Source organism: Ptychodera flava, chromosome 20 (genome assembly GCF_041260155.1).
Source record: "Ptychodera flava strain L36383 chromosome 20, AS_Pfla_20210202, whole genome shotgun sequence".
In the NCBI taxonomy this organism is placed as follows: Eukaryota; Metazoa; Hemichordata; class Enteropneusta; family Ptychoderidae; genus Ptychodera; species Ptychodera flava.
The window spans coordinates 9,580,503-9,606,378 of NC_091947.1; the positions used below are offsets into that span (position 1 = coordinate 9,580,503).

At 37.3% G+C, this 25,876-nt stretch overlaps 2 protein-coding genes across 3 annotated transcripts in view; one reads left to right on the forward strand and one right to left on the reverse strand.

The window, feature by feature from the left end:
• Positions 1 to 3,838: 3,838 nt before the first annotated feature.
• On the forward strand, positions 3,839 to 17,668 carry LOC139119972 (galactocerebrosidase-like). Its single transcript, XM_070683941.1, has 15 exons — positions 3,839 to 4,025; positions 5,321 to 5,389; positions 5,741 to 5,893; positions 6,484 to 6,648; positions 8,680 to 8,846; positions 10,677 to 10,794; positions 11,400 to 11,562; positions 12,130 to 12,270; positions 12,706 to 12,794; positions 12,955 to 13,044; positions 14,395 to 14,536; positions 15,066 to 15,240; positions 15,785 to 15,942; positions 16,535 to 16,611; positions 16,921 to 17,668. The coding sequence occupies exons 1-15, from the start codon at positions 3,879 to 3,881 to the stop codon at positions 17,065 to 17,067; spliced, it is 2,001 nt and encodes a 666-aa protein (XP_070540042.1). The 5' UTR covers positions 3,839 to 3,878; the 3' UTR covers positions 17,068 to 17,668.
• A 2,195-nt stretch (positions 17,669 to 19,863) lies between these two features.
• LOC139119970 (protein FAM193A-like) overlaps positions 19,864 to 25,876 on the reverse strand; it is a 29,107-nt gene continuing 23,094 nt past the window's right edge. For both annotated transcript variants that reach the window (XM_070683938.1, XM_070683940.1), the window contains exons 13-18: positions 25,592 to 25,781; positions 24,612 to 24,837; positions 23,598 to 23,795; positions 22,043 to 22,907; positions 21,659 to 21,737; positions 19,864 to 21,096 (exon numbers count right to left, since the gene is read on the reverse strand). In XM_070683938.1, coding sequence (XP_070540039.1) covers positions 21,000 to 21,096; positions 21,659 to 21,737; positions 22,043 to 22,907; positions 23,598 to 23,795; positions 24,612 to 24,837; positions 25,592 to 25,781 — 1,655 coding nt within the window. In that variant the 3' untranslated portion in view covers positions 19,864 to 20,999. The remainder of the gene's footprint in view (positions 21,097 to 21,658; positions 21,738 to 22,042; positions 22,908 to 23,597; positions 23,796 to 24,611; positions 24,838 to 25,591; positions 25,782 to 25,876) is intronic.

A 25,876-nucleotide genomic window follows, 5' to 3' on the forward strand; every position in this document is an offset into this window, starting at 1 on the left:
AGCTGACATGAAAACTTAAGTGCGAAATGACTTTCAATATTTGTATAACCTGGTATAATCATCAATATACATAGCATGTTATGCCAACTTTGATCAAATAAATCCAAGTATATATCCCTAATTAGGAAAGTTCATTAAATACACAAATTAGGAATTGGCTGAAGCAAAAATGCTTAACGCCTTTCAATAATGTTAGCCTACATAATAGTATCTTTAATGTATATAGAAAGTTCCATCAATTTTGGTCATGTAAATTCAAATATATATCCCTAATTTCAAAAATTCATTAAATATTCAAATTAGGAGCTGGATGAAGTAAAATGCTTAATGACTTTCAGTAACGTCGTATCATAGTATCTTTAATGTACATAGCAAGTTTCGTCAACTTTGGTCTAGTCAATACAGATAAATATCTCTGACTATGAAAGTTCATTAAATATGCAAATAAGGAATTGGCTAAAGTTCAAATGCTTAATGACTTTCAATAATGTTCTATCATAGTATCTTTAATGTACATAGCCAGTTTCGTCAACTTTGGTCTCGTCAATTCAGATAAATACCCCTAATTAGGAAAGTTCATAAAATATGCAAATTAGGCATTGGCTGAAGTAAAAATGCTAAATGACATTTTATAATGTTATAGTATCTTTAATGTACATAGCAAGTTTCATCAATTTTGGTCTTGTAAATTCAAATATATATCCTTACTTTCAAAAGGTCATTAAATATGCAAATTAGGATTTGGATGAAGTAAAAATTCTTAATGATTTTCAATAATGTTTAATCATAGTATCCTCAATATGCATACCAAGTTTCGTCAATTTTGATCAAGTAAATTCAGATATATACGCCTAATTAGGAAATTTCATTAAATATGCAAATTAGTAATTATCTTTCACATCAGCCCTTTAATAACTTTCATAGCTGATATATCTTGATGTGATCAACATTTGTAGCAAATCTCATCAAATTTCGTGCAATCGTTCTCAATGTATATCCGTTTTTTCTAAAATCATTAATTATGCAAATGAGCAAAAAGTAAGCAAGCCACACCCACCAAAAACTAATCAGTTCTTACCATTTGCAAACTGAATCTATGTACCAGATTTGATTCTGATCTGATGAGCCGTTTTTGAGATATTGAGCCCACAGACAGACAGACAGACAGACAGACAGACAGACAGACATCGCTGCGACATATGCTCACGTGTGTCAACACGTGAGCAAAAAACGTCATAATAAGCAAATGTCTCCTATTTTAGGCTCGTTAGAACACTATTGAAAATGTACGCACATGTACCTGGCTGTAGCCTAAGCCTTAGGCATAAAAATATTCAAGTTGTTTGTTTCCGTTGCGCCCCTTATTTTGGTGTGACTAAAAAAAGCAAGAATTGACAAAATCTTGCGTGATTTATTAAAATGTGAAAAAAGGGTTTATGATCTGAAGGTTTTCAATAGGGTAGGTCGGGTTACCCGTAGAGTCTCCAAAAAACTGTTCTACGGGATAAGCTTACCTGACAGCAAGTATATATTTTAGTAGTATTTGCAGCGATATATATATATATTGGACGTAGCATATAAAAAAGCATGGCGGTACCTCCATGGAAAGAAACCTCAGACAAACATGCTGTAAGGGACCGAGAGCACAATTAACTGCAGGGGGGGGGGGTGCGGAAGAGAAAATGGGGGGGGGGCACGAAAAAATGAGTGTTCTTGGGGTGGGCCATTAAAATTCCAGGGAAGGTAAGGGGTGGGCCACCAAAATTTTTTAGAATATTTTTCAGCATTTTTGTTCCTTGTTGAAGCTGGAGTTCCTTGTTAAACTTCTTTTGGCATGTTGAAATACCAAGTCTTAAACCTCACAATGCAGTTGTTATGTGTAAAATGAGCAATATTATTATTGAAAAATGACTTGAGCTTGTTAGACTAACTTGGAGATGAGCAGTGAACACTGTCATCATTAAAATTAATTCATGTCTAAATCAATGCTTCAGCACTGAATGAACTTGTAGATTGTTCATAAGGTATTTGGTAATTTCATCATTCTTTGAGATTAAAATAGCACAACACAATACTGAAAAGTACCTGTATGTGTTACAAGTAGTAAAGCTTGAACATATGTTATTTTGTTTGTTTATTATTTATATATGTATTTGTTTAGTATTTATTTCAAGAATGCAAGAATGTTGTTTCACTAAAGTATATATTAAAAGTTATAAGGATTATATATATGTGTACAACTTTGTACCTATGTAATCTGTCTTTTTTTGGGAGGGGGGGCCACAAAAATTTTGTTGCCGGTGATGGGGGGGGGGGGGCACTAAAATTTTTTCTGGTGTTAGGGGGGCCTGTAAAAAATATGCACCACATATTTTCTCTTCCGCCCCCCCCCCCCCCCCGTTAATTGTGCTCGTTCCCTAAATTGTATGCAGTAGGTTGTCCATGGATGTAAAAAATAGAAGGATACAGGACAGCCCTATAATCCCTTTCACACCTATTGTTATTTCTTTGTCTACGCTGGTCTTTGAAGTTGTGGCATGGTTGCCGCGATCAGGACGGCTCAGACACACCCACTTCACTCACGATATCGTGTACATCAAATTATTGTTGCCAAATTCATAAAAAAACTTTTCAAACTTGTGAAATTGCTTGTGCTGAATGCCCAGACTGAACAGACCTCAAACAAACCAAAGACTGAGAAAATCGACGCATATTTGACCAAGTTATGACTATTCTTTTGAACCGACTCGGATAAAGTCCTCATGTTGTAAAATCACTCTCACTTACAAAGGATCGAGCCGCGGAGTCTGATTTTTTTTTAATTAAGAGGTTAAAGGTATGAACTCTTTAGAAATGTTTGTCCTAAGTGCTGGTTCGCCTGGCCGTTGAAGTTATCGTATTCTAAAGTTGGGCTACAATTGCGGTACGCCGATAATTTGTCCCCATAGGATTGCATGCAAATGCGTTCGTCGTTCTTGACATGTTTCACCCATTGAAGTCACGTTTCTAGACGTTCAGAGACATCGCTGAAAAAACTGTTACGCCAAAAATATAGTCTTATATATAAACTTTCCTGTCTGGTCATGTTTGGCGGTCTGAGTGCCTGGCCGAAAATTCCCTGGTGATTTTTTCGCCGAAGTTCATTGCGTCGCGTCACCATTCTGCACGGGTTGAGGCATTGTTCGAGAAGGGGAAAGGTTATTACACATGCGCAGTTCTTGTTGTACCGTGTTTACGTGAGACAGAAAGTGAGCCAGGAGCTATGTATTCGATTGTTTTCCTCCTAGACGAGCCGCTTATCATCGTTAAGATAGAAAAAGGTTGTAGTATTGCTACAACAACATTACTGGCACGAAAGACGCTATTTTTACGCTGTCTGTGGTAATGCACGAAAAGACTCGACGTTTACCGACGACAACCCGAAGGCACGCTATGAATAAAATAACACGCTAATCCCGTTACGGGATTACGAGATAACGAATCGGCGGCAACTATCCCTTGAACAAAGGATCAAAGGACTGTCCTGTATCCTTCTATTTTTTACATCCATGGTTGTCCGGACAAATCGTGAAAACGGAACAGGCGGCGTAAAAAATAAGGCTTAGGCCTAAGCTTAGCCTTTGCACAAAACTCATCGGACTCAGTAAATTTGGCCCCTTTTGCATTGCGCCTCCTATGATTTTAAAACAATAGCAAAATGACAGCTATAGCTGACACTTCAGCTTGAAATTGCCACCCTCCACTCACCCTCCTCGCACACTATGCACTACTCCCACCCTTCTGACCCCGTACACCACCCTTTTCCCGTCTTTGAGCATATCACATGAGCAGGTCCATTTGTCACATGACTGCACACATGACCTCGACCATTAACCAACATGGCTGAGCTGAATGTCTGCAGCAAGACACTTCTCGGAGTTTTCCTTCGAGTCCTTCTACTACAGGCAACGTTTGCGTACGACATCGACGATTCGAAGGGACTTGGAAGGGTTTTTGACGGAATAGGAGGGATCAGTGGTGGAGGTGTAAGTGATAGTCATCTATGCAATCTTCTCGACTGCATATCTGCATGGACATTTTTCCATTCGTGTATGTACGGTACAGCAGACGATAAAATGAAAACACGTACACAGTGTGGCCATATCGGCGGATTTATTTTTCGAATTTGGTGTTAGCAGGTACTGAATTAACAAAACTACGTTTATGTGATAAAATTACTACAGCTTACATTTGCTCATCACATTTCTAGTGGTACTACGAGAGAGAGCTATTTGGACTTTGACTTGACATTTAACTGGACGAGTCTGAGGTACAGGTGGTTGGGGGCGTAACTGTTTTATGTGTAACATAACTCGCAAATATGTGTGACGAAAGTCTCTTTTAGTACAAATATGAACATTTCATTTGCAACATTTTAATAAAAGTCATTTGTGTTCTGAACACACTACAGGGGCTATCACTGTTTATATTGAGTTAAAAATGGATGATATTTGTTTTTTGTATTATTTGTTGTTTCCGTATTGTTTTCATTGTGAGTACTTGTAATGAAATTCCGTAAGGGTACCTTTGACCTTCAGCTTATTCCAATAGAATGTAATATGTTTTTCATCGACACTACCTAAAGCCAACTCTGACCATACACCCATATATGTAGGATTAGATGTGGTAGATTCCTGTTAGAGATACCCCATTGTTGATCGTAGGGACAGGGCCTGAAGGAGCCCTTGCCTATTTTAGCTAGTTATAAGTATTAAATAGTCCTTCCCTGATACCATTTTTTTGAAAATACTATCTGTCCCTGCACTCAAGGTCCTTATACACTAGATGCATTTGATTGTACTTAATACCCTTCTCTATACTTAGAAGTGTTAGTGAGACGCAAGTTAAACTGCATGCTACATACTCATTGTACTTCCTGTGCACAGATATAAAACCCTATTTATAATTGATTGGTTTAAAAGTGCAGTGAAGAAATCAGGCATTGATATTCCATATCTTTTTTTTTTATCTCTGGTCACCTATTTAAACTTGAGCATGCAGGAAAACTGTAATTTTCACATTGTGTCAAGAGGCCACTTTGAACATTTGTATATTCACGGTGTTGGTATTGGTAAAATTGTCAATGGACTTACACACTATTACCAATCATGTAGCCTATACATACACACTATTCATATTTTTTCCTGCAAATGAAAATTGAAATGACTTGATAACAACAATGCGGTAATAACGTGAGTCTCTCATGGTGAGCTGACGTTTGAGACATGGATGGGCCTGTCAGTGATCATATTCAGAACTCAATTTCTATTATTCATTCTAGGCTACTTCGAGGTTGCTTGTGAATTATTCTGAGCCATACAGGTCACAAATTTTGGACTATCTCTTCAAGGTGAGTAGGAAAGTCATGTTTCTCAGTGTAAAACATGATATTAATATTGTTAAGGTAGTATGCACCTCGAAAGTGAAATACTTAAACTTTTGCTCAAACTTTCCCCAATGAAACTTCCAACCATTTTCTTACCAAATCAAGAATAAAAATCAGGTGTCACTGTGCAAATTTTTGATCTAAAATTTTGGACTATCTCTTCAAGATATAAAGTAGTAAAATCGTTTTTCTTGGTTTAAAGCATGATAAAATGGCAATCTAGAAAAGCTAAGTTTACCGCATTTATATCAGAAAAGAGTCACAACAATAGGCAAACATTATGGATAATGTGATGGGTTGATTTTCTGTTTTTAGCCAAACTTTGGTGCATCATTGCACATTCTGAAGGTTGAGATTGGAGGAGATGCACAGAGTACAGACGGCACAGAGACTTCTCACATGCACACCGCTGATGACGAAAACTACCAACGTGGATATGAATGGTGGTTAATGAAAGAAGCCAAAAAGGTAATGGGCATGTTATTCATTACTGAAAGATTCGACGTTCTAGGGCGCTCTGTACGCTTCCCCCTCTTATGTACAGAGCGCCCTCAAGCGATGGAACTTTCAGTCTAGTTATTCATCAGTAATATTAGAATAAGTATGGTCACACTATTGTCATTGTAAATTCTGAATGAAGCAGGCTATCAATGATTATTTGAATATGCTGCAGATTTTGATGGTCCTTTTAATTGTTGGCTTTCTCGAATATTATTAGCAGAACTCACTCAGGTTTTAGGCAAGCACAATATAGCACAGTTTAGTATAAATCATAGTCAATGTGTCTAAATCTAATCATAGTTGTCTGAGAATGCCATGCCCTGTTCTGTTTCCAGAAACCTGAAAAAAGAAAATGGGAGACCAAATATGGTTTGACTAAGAAGTGGTTTGACCTTATAAAATACCAGTACCCATAGTTGTAGCAGATGATTATAAGTGTTACAACAGTCAGCCATGGTACTAAATGTCAAGCATACAGGTATCAGAGATTTGAATAGGGATCATAAAGCAGTATCACATTCTTCATGCTTATATTTCTTTGTATTTCTATCACCCAGCGGAATCCTGATATTAAACTGTATGGACTGCCATGGGCTTTCCCAGCCTGGATAGGCAATGGTACAACATCGCCATATCACAATCCACAGCTTACAGCAACCTATGTCACAAAATGGATATTAGGTGCCAAAACACACCACAACTTAACAATAGATTATGTAGGGGTAAGTGTCTCACAAAAACCCAGATACTTCATCAGACATACCGGTAGATGACGTGTTTGACCCACTTCAAAAAATATGATCTCACTTCAACAGGGTCTATGGCTTGATTTGAAAGTCCTCTGTCATAGCAAAGTACCTTGAACATACAATGTACTTGGTAACTCACAGATCATAGAGAAACAACTGCATCGTATTTAACACTTGATTCTTGTTTTTACCTTTTAACACACAACCTGCATTGCTGGATTTCCATCATAAATATCAATCCATAAAGCCTGAATCATGTTATACCAAAAGTTAAAATATGCAGCATTTTGACAAAGCAACATGTTACCATAACAATGTTAATTTTCAAGATCACAATATTTTCAAGATTTCAAATTTTAAAGTCAGCATCTCATCTATTTGATTTAAGAGTACCTTTCTACAGACTAGTCCTCATATTTTAGACCTGTTCCAACCAAATTATGCCATAACTGCCGCTGTGCTGCAAGACCCCTTTTGGCTAATAGACGTGATTGAAAACAGTGTGAGTTTGTGTCGATACAACAGTAAAGAAATCAACAGATACAAATGATATCTACATGTATATAATTTTTTTGTCGTATTTTCTCTTGACTTGGCTCACTCCCACATCATTGGTCATATTACCATTTATTCTTTCTTCAAAACCTCATACCTCTACATCCTTGGCAACACAACAGAACTACTGAATACAATAGAGCTATTCTCTGGCATAGTAGCGGAAGGAATTAAACTTCACAATGTCTCAAAAATAATGAATGTGAAGAGTTGATTATAGGGCCAGAAGCTGTAAATTTTAATGATTTTTTAGATAATTTTTGGTTTTCATGTTAACTACAGTTTCTTGTTATACTTTCTGAAGCAGGTTGAGATCCACAGTTTTCAGTTTGTTAACTCAGCCTGTACATATGTAAACTGCATTTTTATTGTCGACAAATGAATGCTGGTCAGGACTGGAATTAAAATGTATACAATTGCAGTGCATTCTACATGTACAGATGCTGCATTGACATGCTAAATAGTAGGTATCGTAACATACTTGTAGAAGTTGAGCAAGAAATTGCAACTGACATACAAAACAAAATAATGACCAAAAAATCATCAAAATTACAGCTACTGGCCGTTCCATGCGAATCCATTGCCTCCATTTCACTTTGGCCCAATAATATCATGCCTAGTTTCAAAATTTAAAATTTTTCATTTCATAATGTGCACAGGAGAAGTCTTTTTTTTGGGAACTAATGACCTTGTGTTTCAGATTTTCAATGAGCGGGACTATAATGTAACATACATAGAAGTGCTGAGACAGGTTTTAGATGCCAGTGGTCTACAGCATACCAAGATAGTGGCCGCCGATGGAAATGGCAAACATGGATGGGACATAACAAGTGACATCTTGAAATATCCCAAATTAGCTAGTGTTGTTGAAAAAATTGGGTATGTCAAAAATTCCCAAAGTCTTGCCTTCTCTTTTACTCTTCACTTGCTCAAAGTAAATAGAAAAAAACAAAAATTGATAGGTTAATATTTCTCTATCAGAGAAGTGGGCTTAGAGAGTCCTCAGACAACTTCCCTATCTCTCACCTCAGCTTGTGATTCATGTTTGCTTTTACCATGCACAGTTCAGCACCATTATTTCAGGAAATATATCCCATAATGCTCCTCTCAAAGCTCTGTGATTGCAAATTACAACTATTAACATATCCAAACTTCACATTAGTCAGAAAAGTATAATTTGCTGTTTCAATCATTCTTCAAATATGTAAACAAAAAGAAAATGATGATCCGAAGATGACCAGGATATCTGAATCACATTTCAGAATATGAACATGGTGAAATTTTAAATGTAAAACATGGTGAAAGTTGGCATGTTGTCACATTGCTGTGATGATGTCACATTGCTATGGCAACAACCAGTCACTATCTTTGCATGCACCCAGAACTCCAAATACCAGAAAAGATATTTTCACCACAATGACTGAAATGGAATAATTACATTAATTTCAGATTTGGAATGAGAGATTGTATGATATTCCGTACATCATGACACTGAGAAAAACTTTAGATCAGAATGGCTTTCAAGATGTGAAAATTGTAGCTTCAGATGCAGGATGGGGAATTGTGGTTGATCTCAATAAACAACCAGATTTTAATAAAACAGTTGATTATGTTGGGTGAGTACATACAATAAGTCAGTTCTAACATAAAAATCAAAATGATTCAGTGACTGCATTGGTGCAGGGTAACCTCACATTTAGGAATTGGAATATTTTTCTAGCCAGCAAATGCCTCAACCCTAAAGCATATTGAAAATAAAACATTGAAGTAACTATTTGATAAGGTACATATGTAAAGGCATTAAATTAATTAAACATTGTCTACACTTTCATTCAGCTCTGGTTCTTGTACAATATGGTCCTTCAGGTTCCAAATTTTTGCAATGTAGCTTTCTTTGATGACACTACGATGAAGATGAGATGACGTTGCACTGAATTGCTTTCACTTGCCAAGTTGGGTAATGTGAACACAGAAAAGGGTTTAGCAAGCAGGGCAGAGGTTTTTAACAATTTTCAGTATATGTTATCTAAAATAAAAAATTCAGGAGTTGATCTGTGACAGTAATATTGATATGTCATGTAAAGTGCAGCTTTTGGCATTGTGCAAATACGGAAGCATTTATCATGTTTAAGCAAAGAATTGTACATCAAGAGAGCACAACTGTTGCGTAATAAATAATGAGTGTTTTAAGTTGTTATTGATGAATTCTAATACTACTGGTGGTGTTGCATGATTTAAACACTTTATCCATAGGTTTCTGCCTTTGGCTTTTAACCCACAATAATTTATGATGTGTTCAGAGCAAACTATGGTGCCAGGTTAAGTTCATGTAAAAGTGAATGAAATCAAATATGTAGTGTAGTCTACCAAGTTAAATTCAAATTCCACTCTCTGTAAAGTTGAGAGCAGGATCTGGTAGTGTAGCAATTTATATGCTATTGCTGAATGTAATGAAATCATTCATGATACCTATTTACGCTGTGGCTTGTCACATTAAAACGTTAAATGTTATGGGCTAGATCATAATGGTGGAAAGCATGCATAGGAAAATTGGCTTAATTTTGTAACTTTGGTAACAATATAACACTTTAAATGTTGCACTTATTTGTCAGGTTTTATCACCATCATCACAGTTCCCCATCATCTCACTGCATGGTTTGCATTGGTCACATCTTTAAAGCCTCGGTGAAATTATGACATCAAACACAGACACTGGTTTTAGAATCATGCAAATTTCAAAGACGCTTTTTGGACTATTATTAATGCACATGATGCACTCTTACAGCAGTGATTGTGTGTATGACCAGTCAGTGATACATCTGCCATGCATTCATTGTAAACTATATATCTACTGTTGCCTTGTATGGGGACATCTGTTCTCTCAACCAAGTTAGTGCAGAGATCATGTAAGTTATAGCTCATCTGGAGGATATGGCACACTACACTTACAGTCAGTCTTAAAACGATGTCAGATTCACTGTCAAAGTGTTTTAGTAACGACCGGTATAGTACCAAAAAAGGCAACCGTAGTGTGCTTTGTGAATTACCAACCAGCTGATCTGGATAACTTCTTTGCCCTCTGTTAGCTTCTGTACTTTTTCATCAAATTTAAAATTACAAGTCACATGTGACTTTTATTCTGCACTTGAATTCCTTCCAGCAAAATATCGATATGTCACGTGTACGACAGTTTTTGGCATTGTGCAAATATGGAGGCATTTGTCATGTTTAAGCAAATAAATTGTACATCAAGAGAGCACAACTGTTGCGTTCTGTAAAGATGATGACAAAACTGGTGAAAGTTAAAGCTTCTTTGATCTGAAAACACTGTAACAAACACTCAGTGTTTTTTCCTTTTTTCTTCACTTTTATGAAGCCTACAAAGTTGTTGATTATCTGTTAAAGAGAGATATCAAGATTTTCTATTTGATGTTTCATTCTGACAGTGCACATTACCCTGGTACCAAGACCGTAGCTGATGCGTTGAAAACCAACAAACCACTGTGGGCTTCAGAAGACTACAGTACATTCAATGATAACACCGGTGGAGGCTGCTGGGCCAGAGTAAGTGACTGGTCAACACATTTTGTCAAGTTTTGAACTCACAGGAAATTGGTTTAACCTTTTTGGAGTTCAGTGTGTTTGTGTGAAAAACTTCTGTATCATATAGTCGACATCATCACCTTAAAGGTAGTGTGTACAGGGTCTGCTGGATCATGAAAAAATACAGTGAGATTTGAGCAATTTCATGATGGTGAATGGTTATCACATACCAAAACAGAATATACCTCACCAATAATGCACAACAGGTATGCACTTGGAGAATAATGGCTGTTCCAGAAAGATTACAAAAATAAGATGTAAAAACCATTGGTGGAAAAGTGTCAAATATGATCAATTTAGAATGATCAAATGTACCTTAGTCTTGAAGTAATGTACAGAAATCAGTCATTATACGATTTACATTTGAAAAAAAAATCACAATTTATAGTTGTGTAGAGTTTCATAAATATAATAAAAATAAGGCAGCCATGATTTCTAATTGCAGAATATCAGTGAATGTCATCTTTTTGAGAAAGAATCATAATCAGAATGCAAAATACAAATTATTGAAAACTTCTATTTTGGAGGTCTTCTTCTTCACCAGTTTCACATTTTCTCATTTACAGATTCTGAACCAGAACTACGTGAATGGTCACATGACAAGTACCATCTCATGGAATCTTATAGCCAGTTACTACGACGACCTGTCGTACAAACGTGACGGTTTGATGACTGCAGTCGAACCCTGGAGTGGTCACTATGAAGTCGCTAGTCCCATATTCCTTTCAGGTATGGGAGAGTTTTGTCTATTACATCATGAAGTTTGAATTTCCTGTACATTACACCAGACATGACACCATACATTGCTTGTTTGTTTGATTCATCTACTCTGGGTTCTCAAATTCGCTTTTGTTCATTTCCTTGCTAAAAATCATCAATGTTGTAGTGTTATTCAATTTACCGTACAATATATCATGATCTTCTTTGTCAATAAACTAATAACTTGTAAACAAGGAGGGCTGTGTTTATCTGTATATGTACAAAATATGCTCTATATTCAAAAAGCTAAAAACTTTGCAAACTTTGTCAAATATCAAAGATTGCAACAACTTTTAACCAAACCATCAATTTGTTAAATAGGATGTGTATGATTCTTCAATCAAAATGTCTAGCACAACGTACTAATAAGTCTGAGTTTTTGCAATTATTTTCATTAGCAGCCATCAATACATTGACTAATGTCAAATTAGAATTATGCGATCTCTGGGTTTTTACAATCAGTGGCATGTTTACATTAATCACAAACTTGCAACTCTTCCATAACAGCCTTAACCTTTTTTCCACATTTCCCTGCAGCTCACACTACACAATTTGTATTTCCCGGATGGACATATTTCCAACATGGTGCTGGTGTTGGCCATCTTGACAAAGGTGGCAGCTACGTTGCTCTTACTGGTGATAGCAAAATGCTTACAATCATCATTGAAACTATGGTTAGTTGTCCAGTAATCATATGGTCTTGTGTAACTATTTTTTCTGTTTAAGACTTTATAATTCCTTCCTTTAAGCCCCAAAGGAGAGGTGAAAGTTATTTATAATCAAGTTCATACCTATTGTCTTTAGTTTGGTCATCATATGTTCAACATTTCCTTAGTTAAAAATTTATTTTGATGATATGCAAAACACACATGGTGGATAAGATTTTCTTGCGAAGAAATCAGAGTTTCAGTTTTCTTTCAAACACAGTACAACTGTAGGGTTAATTTTTTTGTGTATCTTCAGTTTTTGCTTACATTATTTAAAAGAAATTTCCAAAACTTTAAATATGTAGCATAACAAAGGCACCTTCAATATCAGTACTGATCATGAATATACAACCGGTACTGTAGTTGAAAATCTGTCATTTTCTGTCTCTCTTCCCCTCTCATCTAGACCATGATCACAGTGTTTGTATTCGTCCAGCACTTCCCAAGTACACTGTTGAGAAACAGAATGCATCGTTCAAGCTCCAAGGATCCTATGTAAGTAACCTATAGTGACATTTAAGACTCATCACCTCAACAATCGCCCCAAAAAACTCTTATCTCTCATCCTTGCATGCACTGATCCAGACAGATTTTTTGGCCTTTGCTTTTTGATGGTGTTGAAAATTTCATTATTTTTTAAATCCCCACTCAACAGAGGAATATCACTGAACTGTATGTGTGGCATTCTAAACTTGGATTTCAAGGTGCACCGACGACTTTATTTGAGAAACTAGAAAATATAAAGGTAAGACAACAATCACATAAAATCTCACCAGTTCTGATGTGGTGCAATGCTAAAAATCTGTCAGATTAGAAATTATATGTACAACTTCCATAGTCTGAACTCATGTCCATATATTAAATAGTCACCATACTACTTTTGGGGTATGGCCATGTCACTGGTCGGTTTTGAAGTCTTGTAAACCTAAATATACCAAGATATTTGAATGATATTTGTCAGTTATTGCACAGACCCTTGGTGGGTTATTCAGCTCTGGGACTATTCGCCCCATAAACGAGTGTACATAAGCGGGAAACAACCCGAGTCAGGAAATGAAATGGCTATAAAAACCACGCCATGTCACATTCCGTGTCCGATTTCACTGTGAAAATTAGCAAGTTCATTTATCATGTAACCGTCGATCGTTCCCTATCATTCTCAAAATTCATACCTGGTACTTAATTTGCTTCAAAAACGCTCGTTTCGTGTGATTTTCGGCCAAATTCGACAGACACGTCGCTAAAACATAAGCGTGAGCAACATTCCGGTCACCTCACAGTGGACGTTGGGCACCTCCACTTTACTGACGTTAGCGCCGCGTACCCATGAGGGGTGACTGGAAGGTTGTTCATGCCTTATGTTTTGGCGACGTGTCTTCTGAACTCGGCCGAAAATCACACGAAAATTCATATCTGATACTTCATCTGCTTACAAAATGCTAGTTTCCTGTGATTTTCGGCCGAGTTCGAGAGACACCTCGCCAAAACATAAGCGTGAGCAACATTCCAGTCATCCCTCATGGGTAGGCGGCGCCAACATCAGTAAAGTGGAGGTACCCAAGAGGTGCCCGGAATGTTGCTCACGCTTATGTTTTGACGATGTGTCCGTCGAATTCGGCCGAAAATCACACGAAACGAGTGTTTGTGAAGCAAATTAAGTACCAGGTATGAATTTGAGAATGATAGGGAACGATCGACGGTTACATGATAGATGAACTTGCTAATTTTCACAGTGAAATCGGACACGGAATGTGACATGGCGTGCTTTTTATCGCCATTCTGTTTCCAGACTTGGGTTGTTTCTCGCTTCTGTACACTCGTCTATGGGGCGAATAGTCCCAGAGCTGATAGCCCACCAAAGGACTGTGGTTATTGGTAGATTTTTGATCCTTGGGGAAAATTCGTGATGGAATGATGATACAATGAGTGAAGTAATTAGTATAGCACATTGAATCAATGTATACAGTAGATGGTTTCACGACACATTTTTTCCTGGTTTTCCCATTCATCCACTCTGTTGTGATTGTATAATCGCTAATATTAGCTGTGAATTCTTAGTGTCATATGTTCTTGTAACTATCAATGCCTTGTACAGGTTGTGAATGGACAGTTTAGCATACAGTTAGATCTGGATGAAGTGTACACATTGACAACCATGGCAACAGGCAATAAAGGTCATTATCCAGATTCTCCCAAATCTGAGCCATTCCCATTTCCCTATCAGGATGATTTTGAAGGTGAGTCAGAAACTTCCCAAAACGCTACATATTCCGTTCATGGACCACTAAATGATGTTGATGGTATGCTTTTTATCATGAGTGTAAAACAATTTCCAAAGATATTTTTATCTTTCACACAAATAATTCACAACCAAGGTCCAGTTGATCCTGAGTTCCCTGAATTTTCCAGAGAGAACATTCAAATAAACTCATGTCAAGGTGACAGGCACTGAATTGTTTCAGGCTGGGAAACTTTTCTCATGACTACAACACTAGCTGAGAACTTTTGATGTTTAAATTTGACCCGAGCTCTACAAGATTCATGTTTCATTAACGTAGCTTTATACATATGGCTAAGTCAGTTCAGACAGATATAGAAATAAATTTAAAATACAGTGCAGATATCAGACAAGTTATTAGAATGGCACAATACATATATGTTTATTTGGTGAACATGATTTCAGAGTCAAGTTTATTCAAGTTGTTGCTGAAAAATTCCAATTGTGTCTTTACTTTTGTAAACTTCAATTTCGTCATTGTGTCACAGGGTATGCTGAATTCAGTGAGGCGTCATACTTTGCTGATCAGTCTGGTGTCTTTGAAATCCACCAAACCAATGACGTTGAACATGGCAAAGTGATGAGACAGATGGTTCCACAGAGACCGATAGTCTGGTGTAATGATTCTGATCATCCGACGTCAGTCATTGGGAACCACAATTGGTGAGTTCATCAATCTTCTAGCTTCTCCTTGAATGTGTTTATGAGTGTGTAAAAATGTTAAAATGACAGAATATTGCAAAACAAGACACGATCAATTGTATTGAGTAAATTGTCAGCAAAAAAAGCAATGTTATAATAAATCAAATAGGACTACTGTAAATTTGAGTTGCAATTGCTCTGTGATGCATGTGTTAGGAAAGTGAGAAGACAATTTTGATATGTCTTGACATTGTTTGGTGATCCTCAAATTCCATCAGTTACCAACAGTTTCTAGTGTTTAAATATGGCATGTAACACCACAGGGGAAGGCGCATTTACTTAAGTTGATATATTTCCTACTGCAAATGATTTGATGCCTTCGTACTGTATAGTTAACTATTGTGACAATAATTATTTCAGATATTTGAGGTAAAGGCATAGGATGAATATCCTTACCTGTGGCCAAGTAAGCCTTAGTTTTGACCTGTGGATCTATCTTTAGGTTGCAACACAAGTGATGGAGTTGACTTACGACGATCTTATCATGTAATTTTTGTTTGATCAGGACCAATGTGAATGTGTCCAGTGATGTATTTCTGGAAGATGGTTCAGGTGGCATACTTCTCGCTGCAAGGGTCTCCCTGGGAAGTTGTAAACTTCGACAGGCAGTCGGAGTGTTTCTTTGGATTTCACCAGGAGAATTTGAAGTCACAGCGGACCACGGTAAGCCGCTACTTGACATTTCACCCAAGATTTCACCTCAGTACTTCATTATAAAACAAATGCTTTCCCATATTGGATGTTTTGACCCTTGCACAGGTTACCAGGGGTTAAAGGTCAAGCAGTCACAGATATTCAAGTACTCTCTAAGTACCTACAAGTATGCAAGAATTTTCTGGCATGCATAGCCAGATGTACTGTTCAAAGGTCTACATATGAAAGATATTCTGCTTTGATGAATGAATGACTATTGTGAGGTTGCGTTTTTCTTTCCACATGCTGCAAACTTATGGCAAGTTTCACTCAAGAACTTCAAGAAGTGAGAAACATTTAGTACAGTTTTAAAGCTCACTCATTGATAGTGACCGTATCAGGGGGTAAATCAAACTTTTCAGACAGTAGTTAGTTTACATTGGAGAAACTGACAAAAGAATGCACAATACTTGAGATACTTTTGAATTTATAACCAGCTTGAGTCCTTTCAAAATACGGTATTCATAGCAATCATTGACAGACATGGACATATGTCACAAACTGTACCTTGCAATGGTATACATAGTTATACTGAGAACGTACCATGTACCTACCATTTCAGAACGCTGGATTAAAATCCATAAAGGTAACTGTGACATGCAAGCACAGAAGTGGTACAGAGTGTCACTATATGTGAAAGTAAGCATCTTCTTTCCTTTCAATAACATTGTCCTTCCCTCAGCGCATCATTCTTGAAATTGAGTCTTTTTGAATCACTCTCCATGTCAAAAGAATAATCAGTGGTTGTGTGGAAAAGTTAATATCCAGAGTTTCAACAAGGACGTCTGTGAGTAACTCGCGGAATTTCTCTATATGACAATCATGCTCTTAACTAGTCAGAAGGTACATAGTTTTTCCATTGTTGTGCATATAAATGTTGCTCTGTTGTTAGCCCTGTAGATTGGGTTGCAAGATATTCCTAACAAATGTCTGCTGTTTGATTGACAGGACAAGAAGGCCGTCGGAACCCTGAATGGTGAACAGTTGTTTGATGTGACTTTAGCTGATGGGTCTGGCAAAGGGTGGATTGGCATCGGCACCACAACTCACAACTATGCCCAGTTTGATAACTTCAATATTGACCCCGCCAAATAAAGCATTCCAATAGGGTGATACGATATTCATTGTGTAAAGCCTAGCTGAGAAATTTTGTGAGAAAAAAAGTTGAATAAGTTGCACAGTGATATATTCCAAGGTCAACAAGATGTGAAGTCTTGTTGTTTATTGACCTTAATATTGAGGAAGACGCTGTATATTTGCATGGCAGTCTGATAATACTTTTTATAAGGTTATCATGGTGAAAATTAAGAATATTAATTTCCTGTTATATATTTGAATAAATATGAGTACAACAGCTGTGCTTCCATTGACCAAATGATCTTTCAATCACCTATTAAAACTTATCATGCATACAGCTGCCAAGTATTATTGATGTATGTGTCATTAAAGCAAATCAGAGATTTTAACATTAAAACTATCAAGTCGGATATTTAATAGATAATTTAAGTGTTTTTCTGTAGAAAAATTATGTCTAGAATCATACTTTTCTTATCTAGGTGGCTGCATTTTTTTAGCCAAAGCATAATTTAAGGACTGTACTGCTTGTACCAGATACATTGTTGCAATGTTGGAGAGAAATGTCAGGATTTATAGCAGACCAATTCAATTTTTCTAGAATTATAATATTATAAAATTATACCCATGTTTCTTTGATACTTACAGTTTTTTGTTTACAAAGGGCCTTTGAGTGAATGTATGAATGTTGTAATCATTGCAGACTTCATGACACGCAGCATTCTGGTACCATAGAAGCCTACTTATTCAACAAGTTCCAGTTTTTTCATTTTCTTTCGTTTGATAAAATTTTCATGAAACTTTATATTTAGGACAATCTAGATACGTATCCTTGAAAAGCTAGGACAGTGGGGTGGGGAAATTCATCAACTACAGCCAGGGGAGTCGATTGGTTACTTTTCAGATGCCGAACAAGTATGAGATTTATGTAACTCTTTCTGTTCCTTTGTCTGGCAATGGTATGTGATCCACCAATGTGTGCAGATAAATAGGAATAATGTGATCACGGCAGAATTTTCCATTATTCTTGCCTGCTACACTCACATGTTTTAGTTGAACTTTCGATGACGTCCTCAAATGTGCAATATTTTCATAATTTTCTAGAATATTTTGAGACATTCACAGACGAATGACTTCGGCAATTCATTTCACAAAGAAATCTGATCATGTAATGCCGCATCATGTTCAAATGCTGATCATACCCTAGATAAGTACCACACATAATCTGAGATATGATATTCTGTGCCACATGTACTTTTTGAATGAGACATGGATTGATACTTTGCCAATGCAAAAAGTGCCACAGCATTTTGTGGAGAGTATTTTTGTACCACGTCATATCTTAGAATAAATCATTATCATTTATCAATGGCCATTGTTTCATATTTCTCATGTAAATATCTTCTGGGAATTATTGTGTTCATGATCAGAAATACTTGAAGCTTTCAACAATTTATAGTCATGGCTGCTTGGTTGTATGCAATATCTTCTTTTTTTAACAGAGCGGGTCTTTTTCTACTCTGCCACTTGTTCCAGGTTTAATCATAGTTTTTCTACATGTTTACCACATGTTTAATGATGGTTTAATGACACACCAAATGCAATGATACAGTGGAAGGAGAAGACCCCTCAACTGTCTATGGTTAATCCGTGGGAAAGTAGAAAAGTAAGTGAAAAAGTTGGGATTTTAATGTGGATAAAAGACACCATAAAACAAATTTGATTCTCATTACAAACGTCACTTTCACAGTGACCTTGTTGGACAAATCTTGTGAAAACTAAATTTAAATGTGACCAACAGAAAAAGGGGGGACAGGCAACATTTCCATTTTGTAGAACAGAGCAAAATTCCAGACGGATCAGTTCTGTGCCAGTGCAATGGAAAGTGCGCCCTCATCGGTGAATTACTTCCACTGTTAGACAACCAGTGACCTGAATACATGTGGGAAGAGGCATACATTTCCTTTGACACTCATTCTTTCAATGACATTGGTTGGATTGTTGTTTACTCTGCCACCAAGAGGCTGTAGTTCAAACATATTCCTTTGTAATACAGTAAGTTTTCAACATGGCTAGTTACTCTGAGGTTTGAAATTGCTCTTGAGTGTTGCATTATGGAAAAAGCAAAGGTCTCTGTAATAGGGTATTCAATAAAGGAATTCTGGTTGTGCAAAGTCAATACTCCGCGACCTTTGACCAGACAGCAGAAATATTGACATGGTAATCTTTTTATCTAGAATGTTTGTGCATGTTTGTATTTGATAAATCTTTCTCTGTGACTAGTCTTCAGCGGTGAATACATTTTCAAGATGAGAGAATTGTACCAGTCTTCACAAAACCGTGCAATCAACTGATCTACCAGTTCTCATTAGCAATGATGATTTTCACTATACAGCAAATTGGCATATACTGTATGGGAAGCTTCCTCTGCCAATTCTTCAAGTAGGAGATGCTATGGATGATGATCAACATACCATTACTACAAAGAGGGACTACACACGTATTTCAGAGTCATATTATCAAGTATTTGAATCATGATATTTGCCACGCTATGCCCTATCTATTCAACATCTTCTCAACATTTTGTTGAAAATAATTTGAAACAAAACAAGAAAACCCAGAAATGACAGAAAAAATGATTAGCTACATGTTCCTTCAAACCCTCTTTATCCATTAGTATTGTATTCAATTGTTTTTGACATGTGGGCTTGCAGCTGTTGAGGAAAGGATTGGGCATTGCTACTTTGACTACAGGTGGATGTACATACGATATCCAAGTTTGCACAGCATAAATAATTTACACATGAACGGCCTCCATCATATGAAATAGCACTTTTATTTGCATATTATTATAAATGTAAACATCAAGATTCATGGCAACATTGTGGTGATACACATTGCGTTTATACGTCAGTCTGATGTTAAAACACAGCAAACATAAGTTCTGTTGCAACACCCAGACAACTACAGCCATTTTTTGCAAAAAATAACTGATCCACTTGACTCTCACTGCGTTGGCGAAAAAACCCACAGAAAAGAATAACAAGACAAACTGAACTGAGGTTTTTTTTGACATAATGCCAACTACCATTGCCAACCTAAGCAATCTGATTTTATTTGCTTTTTTGCAGCCAGTTTCAACCCTTTCACCACTGTGGTGTGGTATAGCCCCATTGTTTCCAGAAGAGAGGTTGGACCAATGTACATCAATATGGGGGTGAAAGGGTTTACATGTATGTGTCCGACAAGGCTCCCTTCTTTGCCTGCGGGAAACACCTACCTCTGTACGACCACCAATTGGAGTATAGTTTTTTTTTCCTAGTAAAAGAAGTTTTATCTCGATGCATTTTCTTCAACAGTCTCGTCATATGTTCAGTTACATAGCCACAGTATGTTGAAATTCCCCTTCTCACACTTAACAGCAAGATTACAAAATAAGTCACTGAACTCGTTTAGCGTTTATTATAGATTACTACCACTTTTGAGAAAAAACAGGAACAGTCAAGACATTACTTCACTGCATTTGAATCTTTGATGTGTTATTAAGATGCTTAAAATAAAATTTATTATTTCGCACAACTAATTGTACAGTCTACATTTAGCACCTCATTAATGCTTAGGCACTCTAAAATCGAAAGAGAATTCTCCAACAAAACTAACGCGATAATTTTTTTCATCATCCCATTTTCGATGTGATTCTAGATATTGCAAGGGAACATGGACTAATTATAAACACAGCAAGCTCTGCAATCATTTGGTTATAATCAAACTCCCAACACAAGGCTTTCCACACTAGCTTTAATTTTTTGATAATCATTTTATGTACGTTCCCTGCGGCCAAATATATTGTTAAAATATTTTTGTCAAAATCCATGATAGAAGTCAATTTTTTTCTAAACAGATTTCTTTTTTAGCAAGCTAACTTGGTTCCCTGTGCTGTATGAAGTGGTGAGTTAGTGAGCGTGGACTGAATTTTTCTTCAAAGTGATGTCTTTGATGCTGAAGGTGACTTTCTCCTTGTGTTTTGGTGGTTGTGAATCCATGCAGAACCTGTGGATTGGAAAAAAGATAAATATAAGAGATATTTATCCAGCAATTATCTAGAATCTGTGACACATTGTGTACTGCTTTCTCGCTTCAAACTACGTTTTAGAGTGCGTTTGCACAAGGAAAGGAATCTATGCATATATGTGCTGATCAGTGCATACTGCACACGACTCTACACATAGGAAGTGTACGTATGGCAAAACAGAAGTATACGTATGGCAAAACCTGGCCATTGATAAGTATTGATGACACAAGTTGATCTTGAAAAGTGGAAGGGCTTACAGTATGGTATGAACTGGCAAAACTTTTTAACCGTTGTATTGGGTAACCTAGACGGCAAAGATGACGTAGTGTAGTGTGAATATGGATAACAGTTGGATGTGTGTTTCAGGGCTTGCAGTAGAATAAGTGCTTTGGAGTGGAAGGCTTTTTCAACTGTTGCATGTAGCATAACAGATGACAGCAATCTGGTCATATGCAGACTGGGCATTGTAGACACTGTTTGGTCTTGTAGTTATGAAACTGTGGCATTATGCTGTGAACTTTCCACCAGATCACTACTTACTTCTTAAACTCTTCAATCTCCCTCTCAAAATCATCCATCTCGGTGTTATCACTGTTTTCTCTCGGCATAAAAATCTCATCTGCAATGCCCAAACAAAGAGAACGGACCTGATTTAAAGACATCTGAAATATTTGCTACGATACTCAGCATGCAGTCTGATTGACTGTATCACAGTACGTTACTTTTACATGATAAATGAAGCAGTCAAACTAGATTCAGTATGTATTGATCACAATTTGCAATATTTACAGGATATTTATTCACATAGGAAGGTTTCTCCTATTGAAACTGGCACCCTTTCCCTATTCTTGGCTGTCAGTAGGAAAGGCATATAGGTATTTGCTCAAAATGGAGATATGTTCAAGAAGCTGTGCGAGGCATTACCAATTGAACTGCTGAGTTTATCCTTCTTGTTCTTCTTTCGTCGTTTCCCGATGGTGGTACCATTCATCATTGCATTATGTTGATCCATGCCGGAGTCAAAACTGGTACTGGTCCGTGGGCTGGTTGACTGTCTCTGTTTGCTTTGCCTGGGGCTTTGTTGAGGCGACTGAAATTTCTGACTACCATTCTGTACACTGCTGGGGTTGGTCTTTTTCTGGTTGGTCTTCCCGCCGCTGCTTTCAACACTGCTGTTGATGTCGCTGTCAATGCTTGACATTTCCGATGAGTTTCTCAGTGGCATTTTGTCTCTCTTTTTCTGTTTCTTTGACTGCTGCGGAGGAGGAGATGGGGTTGGAAGGGGATGCATCTGCTTCACTCGCTGACTGTTCACCTGCTGTGGTTGCTCTGCTGCCATTGCCATGGAGGGCTGCAGCAATGGCCGACTTGGAGTCTCTTGCTGTGACACCCGTGTATTATCCTGCAGCTGGGCTCTCTTTTGAGTAGATGGCGCCTGCACGCCGTTTTGCTTCTGTTGCTGCTGTGGTCTCACCTGCTGCTGTGGCTGCGCTTTCATCTGCTGCTGTTGCCTGTTGTTGCTCACATTCACATCCTTGGTTTTCTCATTGATTTTCTCTTCAAGGCAGATTCTCTTCTGTTCGTTCACTTTCTGATTGGAACTTGGCTGTTTCTTGCTCCTTGCGTTAGCCTGTTCAACCCTCCGTTCTTCCGAATATTTCTTTGCTTGTTGCATGTCTCTATTTTCCTTTTGCTGTTTTTCCTTCATCTTCTGCTGTTTTTCCATCTCTCTAAGTCTTTGTAACTCCTTCTGTCTTTCCTGTTCCATCCTTCTTGCCTTTTCTTCTGCCTGCATGAAAGCCAATGGGTAGAGAATACAGACATTGTGAGGTATTCTTTCATAATGCTACACTGTTTGCAGGATGAGAACACTAACAGCCTAATACTTACTTCAGCAGTATAGAGTCTGCTGCCATACACACTTACCAACATACAGACATCAAGCTGGTGGAAAAAATAACCTCATGTCCTGTATTGCCACACATATATCTGGCATACTTACACGTGGCAAATAGGTACACAAAATGAATCAATGGATTAGATTACACTGAATAGTGTATCTGTACACTATCCTGCCTAGATACATCTAATTATAGTGTTAGCTTCAACTGTCTTCGACATTCGGTATTCAGTCACCAGAAAATTATCTTAGAGTTGGTTATCCCTGGACAAAATTATCAGAATTTGAATGTGTCTAGTTTGCCTGTTCCCCTTGTGGATAATTGTATTTTCATACAGCATAAGTCTTCCATTTCACATAGATGTCTTGAAAATACACAAATGTAGATTAAAAGGACAGATAAACTATGGTCCTTTAACTCACACGGATTCATATTACTTTTGAAGACTAAGTTACAACATTGCCAAACATAACACCATTGAGTTTGATGTGTACAAGTCATGATGAAACAGGACACACTGGATTAAAATATTTCCAGCACTGTACAGATTAGCTGATTATTACGTGATGGATCTTTACCTTGCGCTGTTTCTGTCTAAGTCTTTTAGCAGCTTTTGCACTGAGCGGCTTCTCCTCAGCCCGTGTGCTGACGTTGCTCTCCTCATTGCTGGGCTTGGTGGCGCCGTTGATGTATTTCAGCAGCTCGTCCACTCCTCGTTTATCCTCGGGAGGGTCTGTGCTTCTGTGATTGTGTGGCAAAGGTTGGTCCTTGGGTTGCTGCAATGATGAGTAAAACAAGCACAAGATTGGTCACATGTCAACACTGCTAACACATTCTTCACCCTTTGAGTGCTAAAATTTTTCCCACCAAAAATTTAGTGCAACATTTTACCAATTCTTACAAATTTTTCTGCAATTGGATAAAATGGACACAACTTGCCATTGGCTACAGTTTTTGATCAAAATTTTGGGAAAATTTTGAAAAAAAAAATTGTCTGGAACTGAACAAATTGCCTGCATTATATTTTATAAAGGCGACAAAAATCAACTTTGGCACTCAAAAGGTTATCTGATATTTCAAATGTCCACTCTATACATATGCTGCATGTATCTCGTCTGTTCAACTGAAAATAATTGGCTGTTACGTTTTTTCTCTTTGGACGCAAAGTATTTGCTGTAACTAACAAAGCATTGTTTGTTTATTGATGAAGATCTGAATGCCTTAACATGTAATATTACAAGGAATTTTGTAAAGTTTTGCACTTCCTTGTATTGGGTAGAATGTATTGAATAGTCCAACACAGAACTAATATTTCGTATGCAAATAAACAGAAAGTTTGAAATTCTGTATTAAAAATAATATCCGTAGTTAACTCAATTTAAAATAATTATAACAGTTATCTATGATTTTAAGAATAGCTCCACTTTTGGTAAGGTTAAAAGAAAATTCAAAATACATGTACCGTACAGGCACTTGGAAGAACATTGTGTTCCATCTGAACAATCTCAACAACTAAAATTATCATCCAACAGCAAAGACTGTGATGAAATGAGATTGGACGACTCATGAAATAAGACAGCAAGAAAATATACCTTTCGTTGTTTCAACCTCAATCGTAGCTTGTCTCTAATTTCAGTGTAATTCTTGCTGGTAGGTGCAACTGGTGGTCCTCCGTGTCCAAAGAACTCACAGTAACAACAGTCGCAGAACTTGCCGTCCTTTTCTTTACCCGATGTGCTTGAAGTACAGTTGCTTTTTTCTGAACAGCTATCATCATCGTCAATGTCAAAATGACGATTACTTTCGCTCTCCGCATCACTACAATTACAACAGGTGATTTACATTAACAATATGTGAATATCATTTCATTGAGTGAACTGTCAAATACATTTATTCTAAAATTTGAACGTTTCATTTTGTTTCCAATGACATGGGTTCAAATGAAGTTTAGAATAGCAATGGCATCTGTGCATAAATTATGTTCCAGGAAGTTCAAACTACAAATTTAAAGTAAAGCCTGCAACACAAGAGAGAAATTAGCTGAGCAAATTTCATTCCAGGCTGTTTTGCTCAGCTAGTTTACTCTTGTGTGTGGTTGATTATTCGCGAGTTTTTGTCCTCTCGAGCAGTTGACAAGATATCCAACGTGCTTGATATTTTTTCCCTCGTGAGGCAAATTCCTCACCGTGTGTGCCTGACAATGTGATTTTCCTTGCATCTTTTTAACTAAAGCATGTGATGGCTGCTGTACTCATTAGAAAGATAGGCCAGTCTGGAGCAGTCATATTTTACTGTCACGTGATCTCCATACACGCGCTTTAGTGAAAAAGATGTGATGAAAATCACATTGTCGGCGCACACGGTAAGGAATTTGCCTTGTGAGGTAAAAAATATAAAACACATTGGATATCTTGCTCAACTGCTCATGAGGACAAACACTCACTAAAAATCGACTGCACATGAGTGTAAACTAGCTGAGCAAACAGCCTTGAATGAAATTTTGCTCAGCTAATTTCTCTCGTGTGCAGCAGGCTCAACTGAAAAGCACAACAACAAAGGGTTTACAACTCACCTGGACATGTTAGACGATGTCACGCCACTGCCACACAATCCGGTGTTTGGATCAATCATTCCAGGGGAGGGTCGGGCCGACAGCTTGGAATGACCATGTACACATCCTTGGTGCTGGTGAGAATGTTGATGCTGATGTTGGTGCTGGTGTTGATGCTGATGGATGTGTTGATGCTGATGTTGATGACCACCTGTCAATCAAATCAATGGTCAGATTAATTGTCAGGATATCTTTTGTCGTCCTGTTACCAAATCATTAACTCGGTTCTGGCAATTTCACAGTCAT

Bases quoted from the DNA above. Each gene is read 5' to 3' on its own strand.
- LOC139119972 (XM_070683941.1), top strand. From the start codon at position 3,879: ATGGCTGAGCTGAATGTCTGCAGCAAGACACTTCTCGGAGTTTTCCTT. The intron at 4,026-5,320 runs GTAAGTGATAGT...TATTCATTCTAG, and splicing joins GAGGGATCAGTGGTGGAGGT to GCTACTTCGAGGTTGCTTGT. The intron at 15,241-15,784 runs GTGAGTTCATCA...TTGTTTGATCAG, and splicing joins GTCATTGGGAACCACAATTG to GACCAATGTGAATGTGTCCA.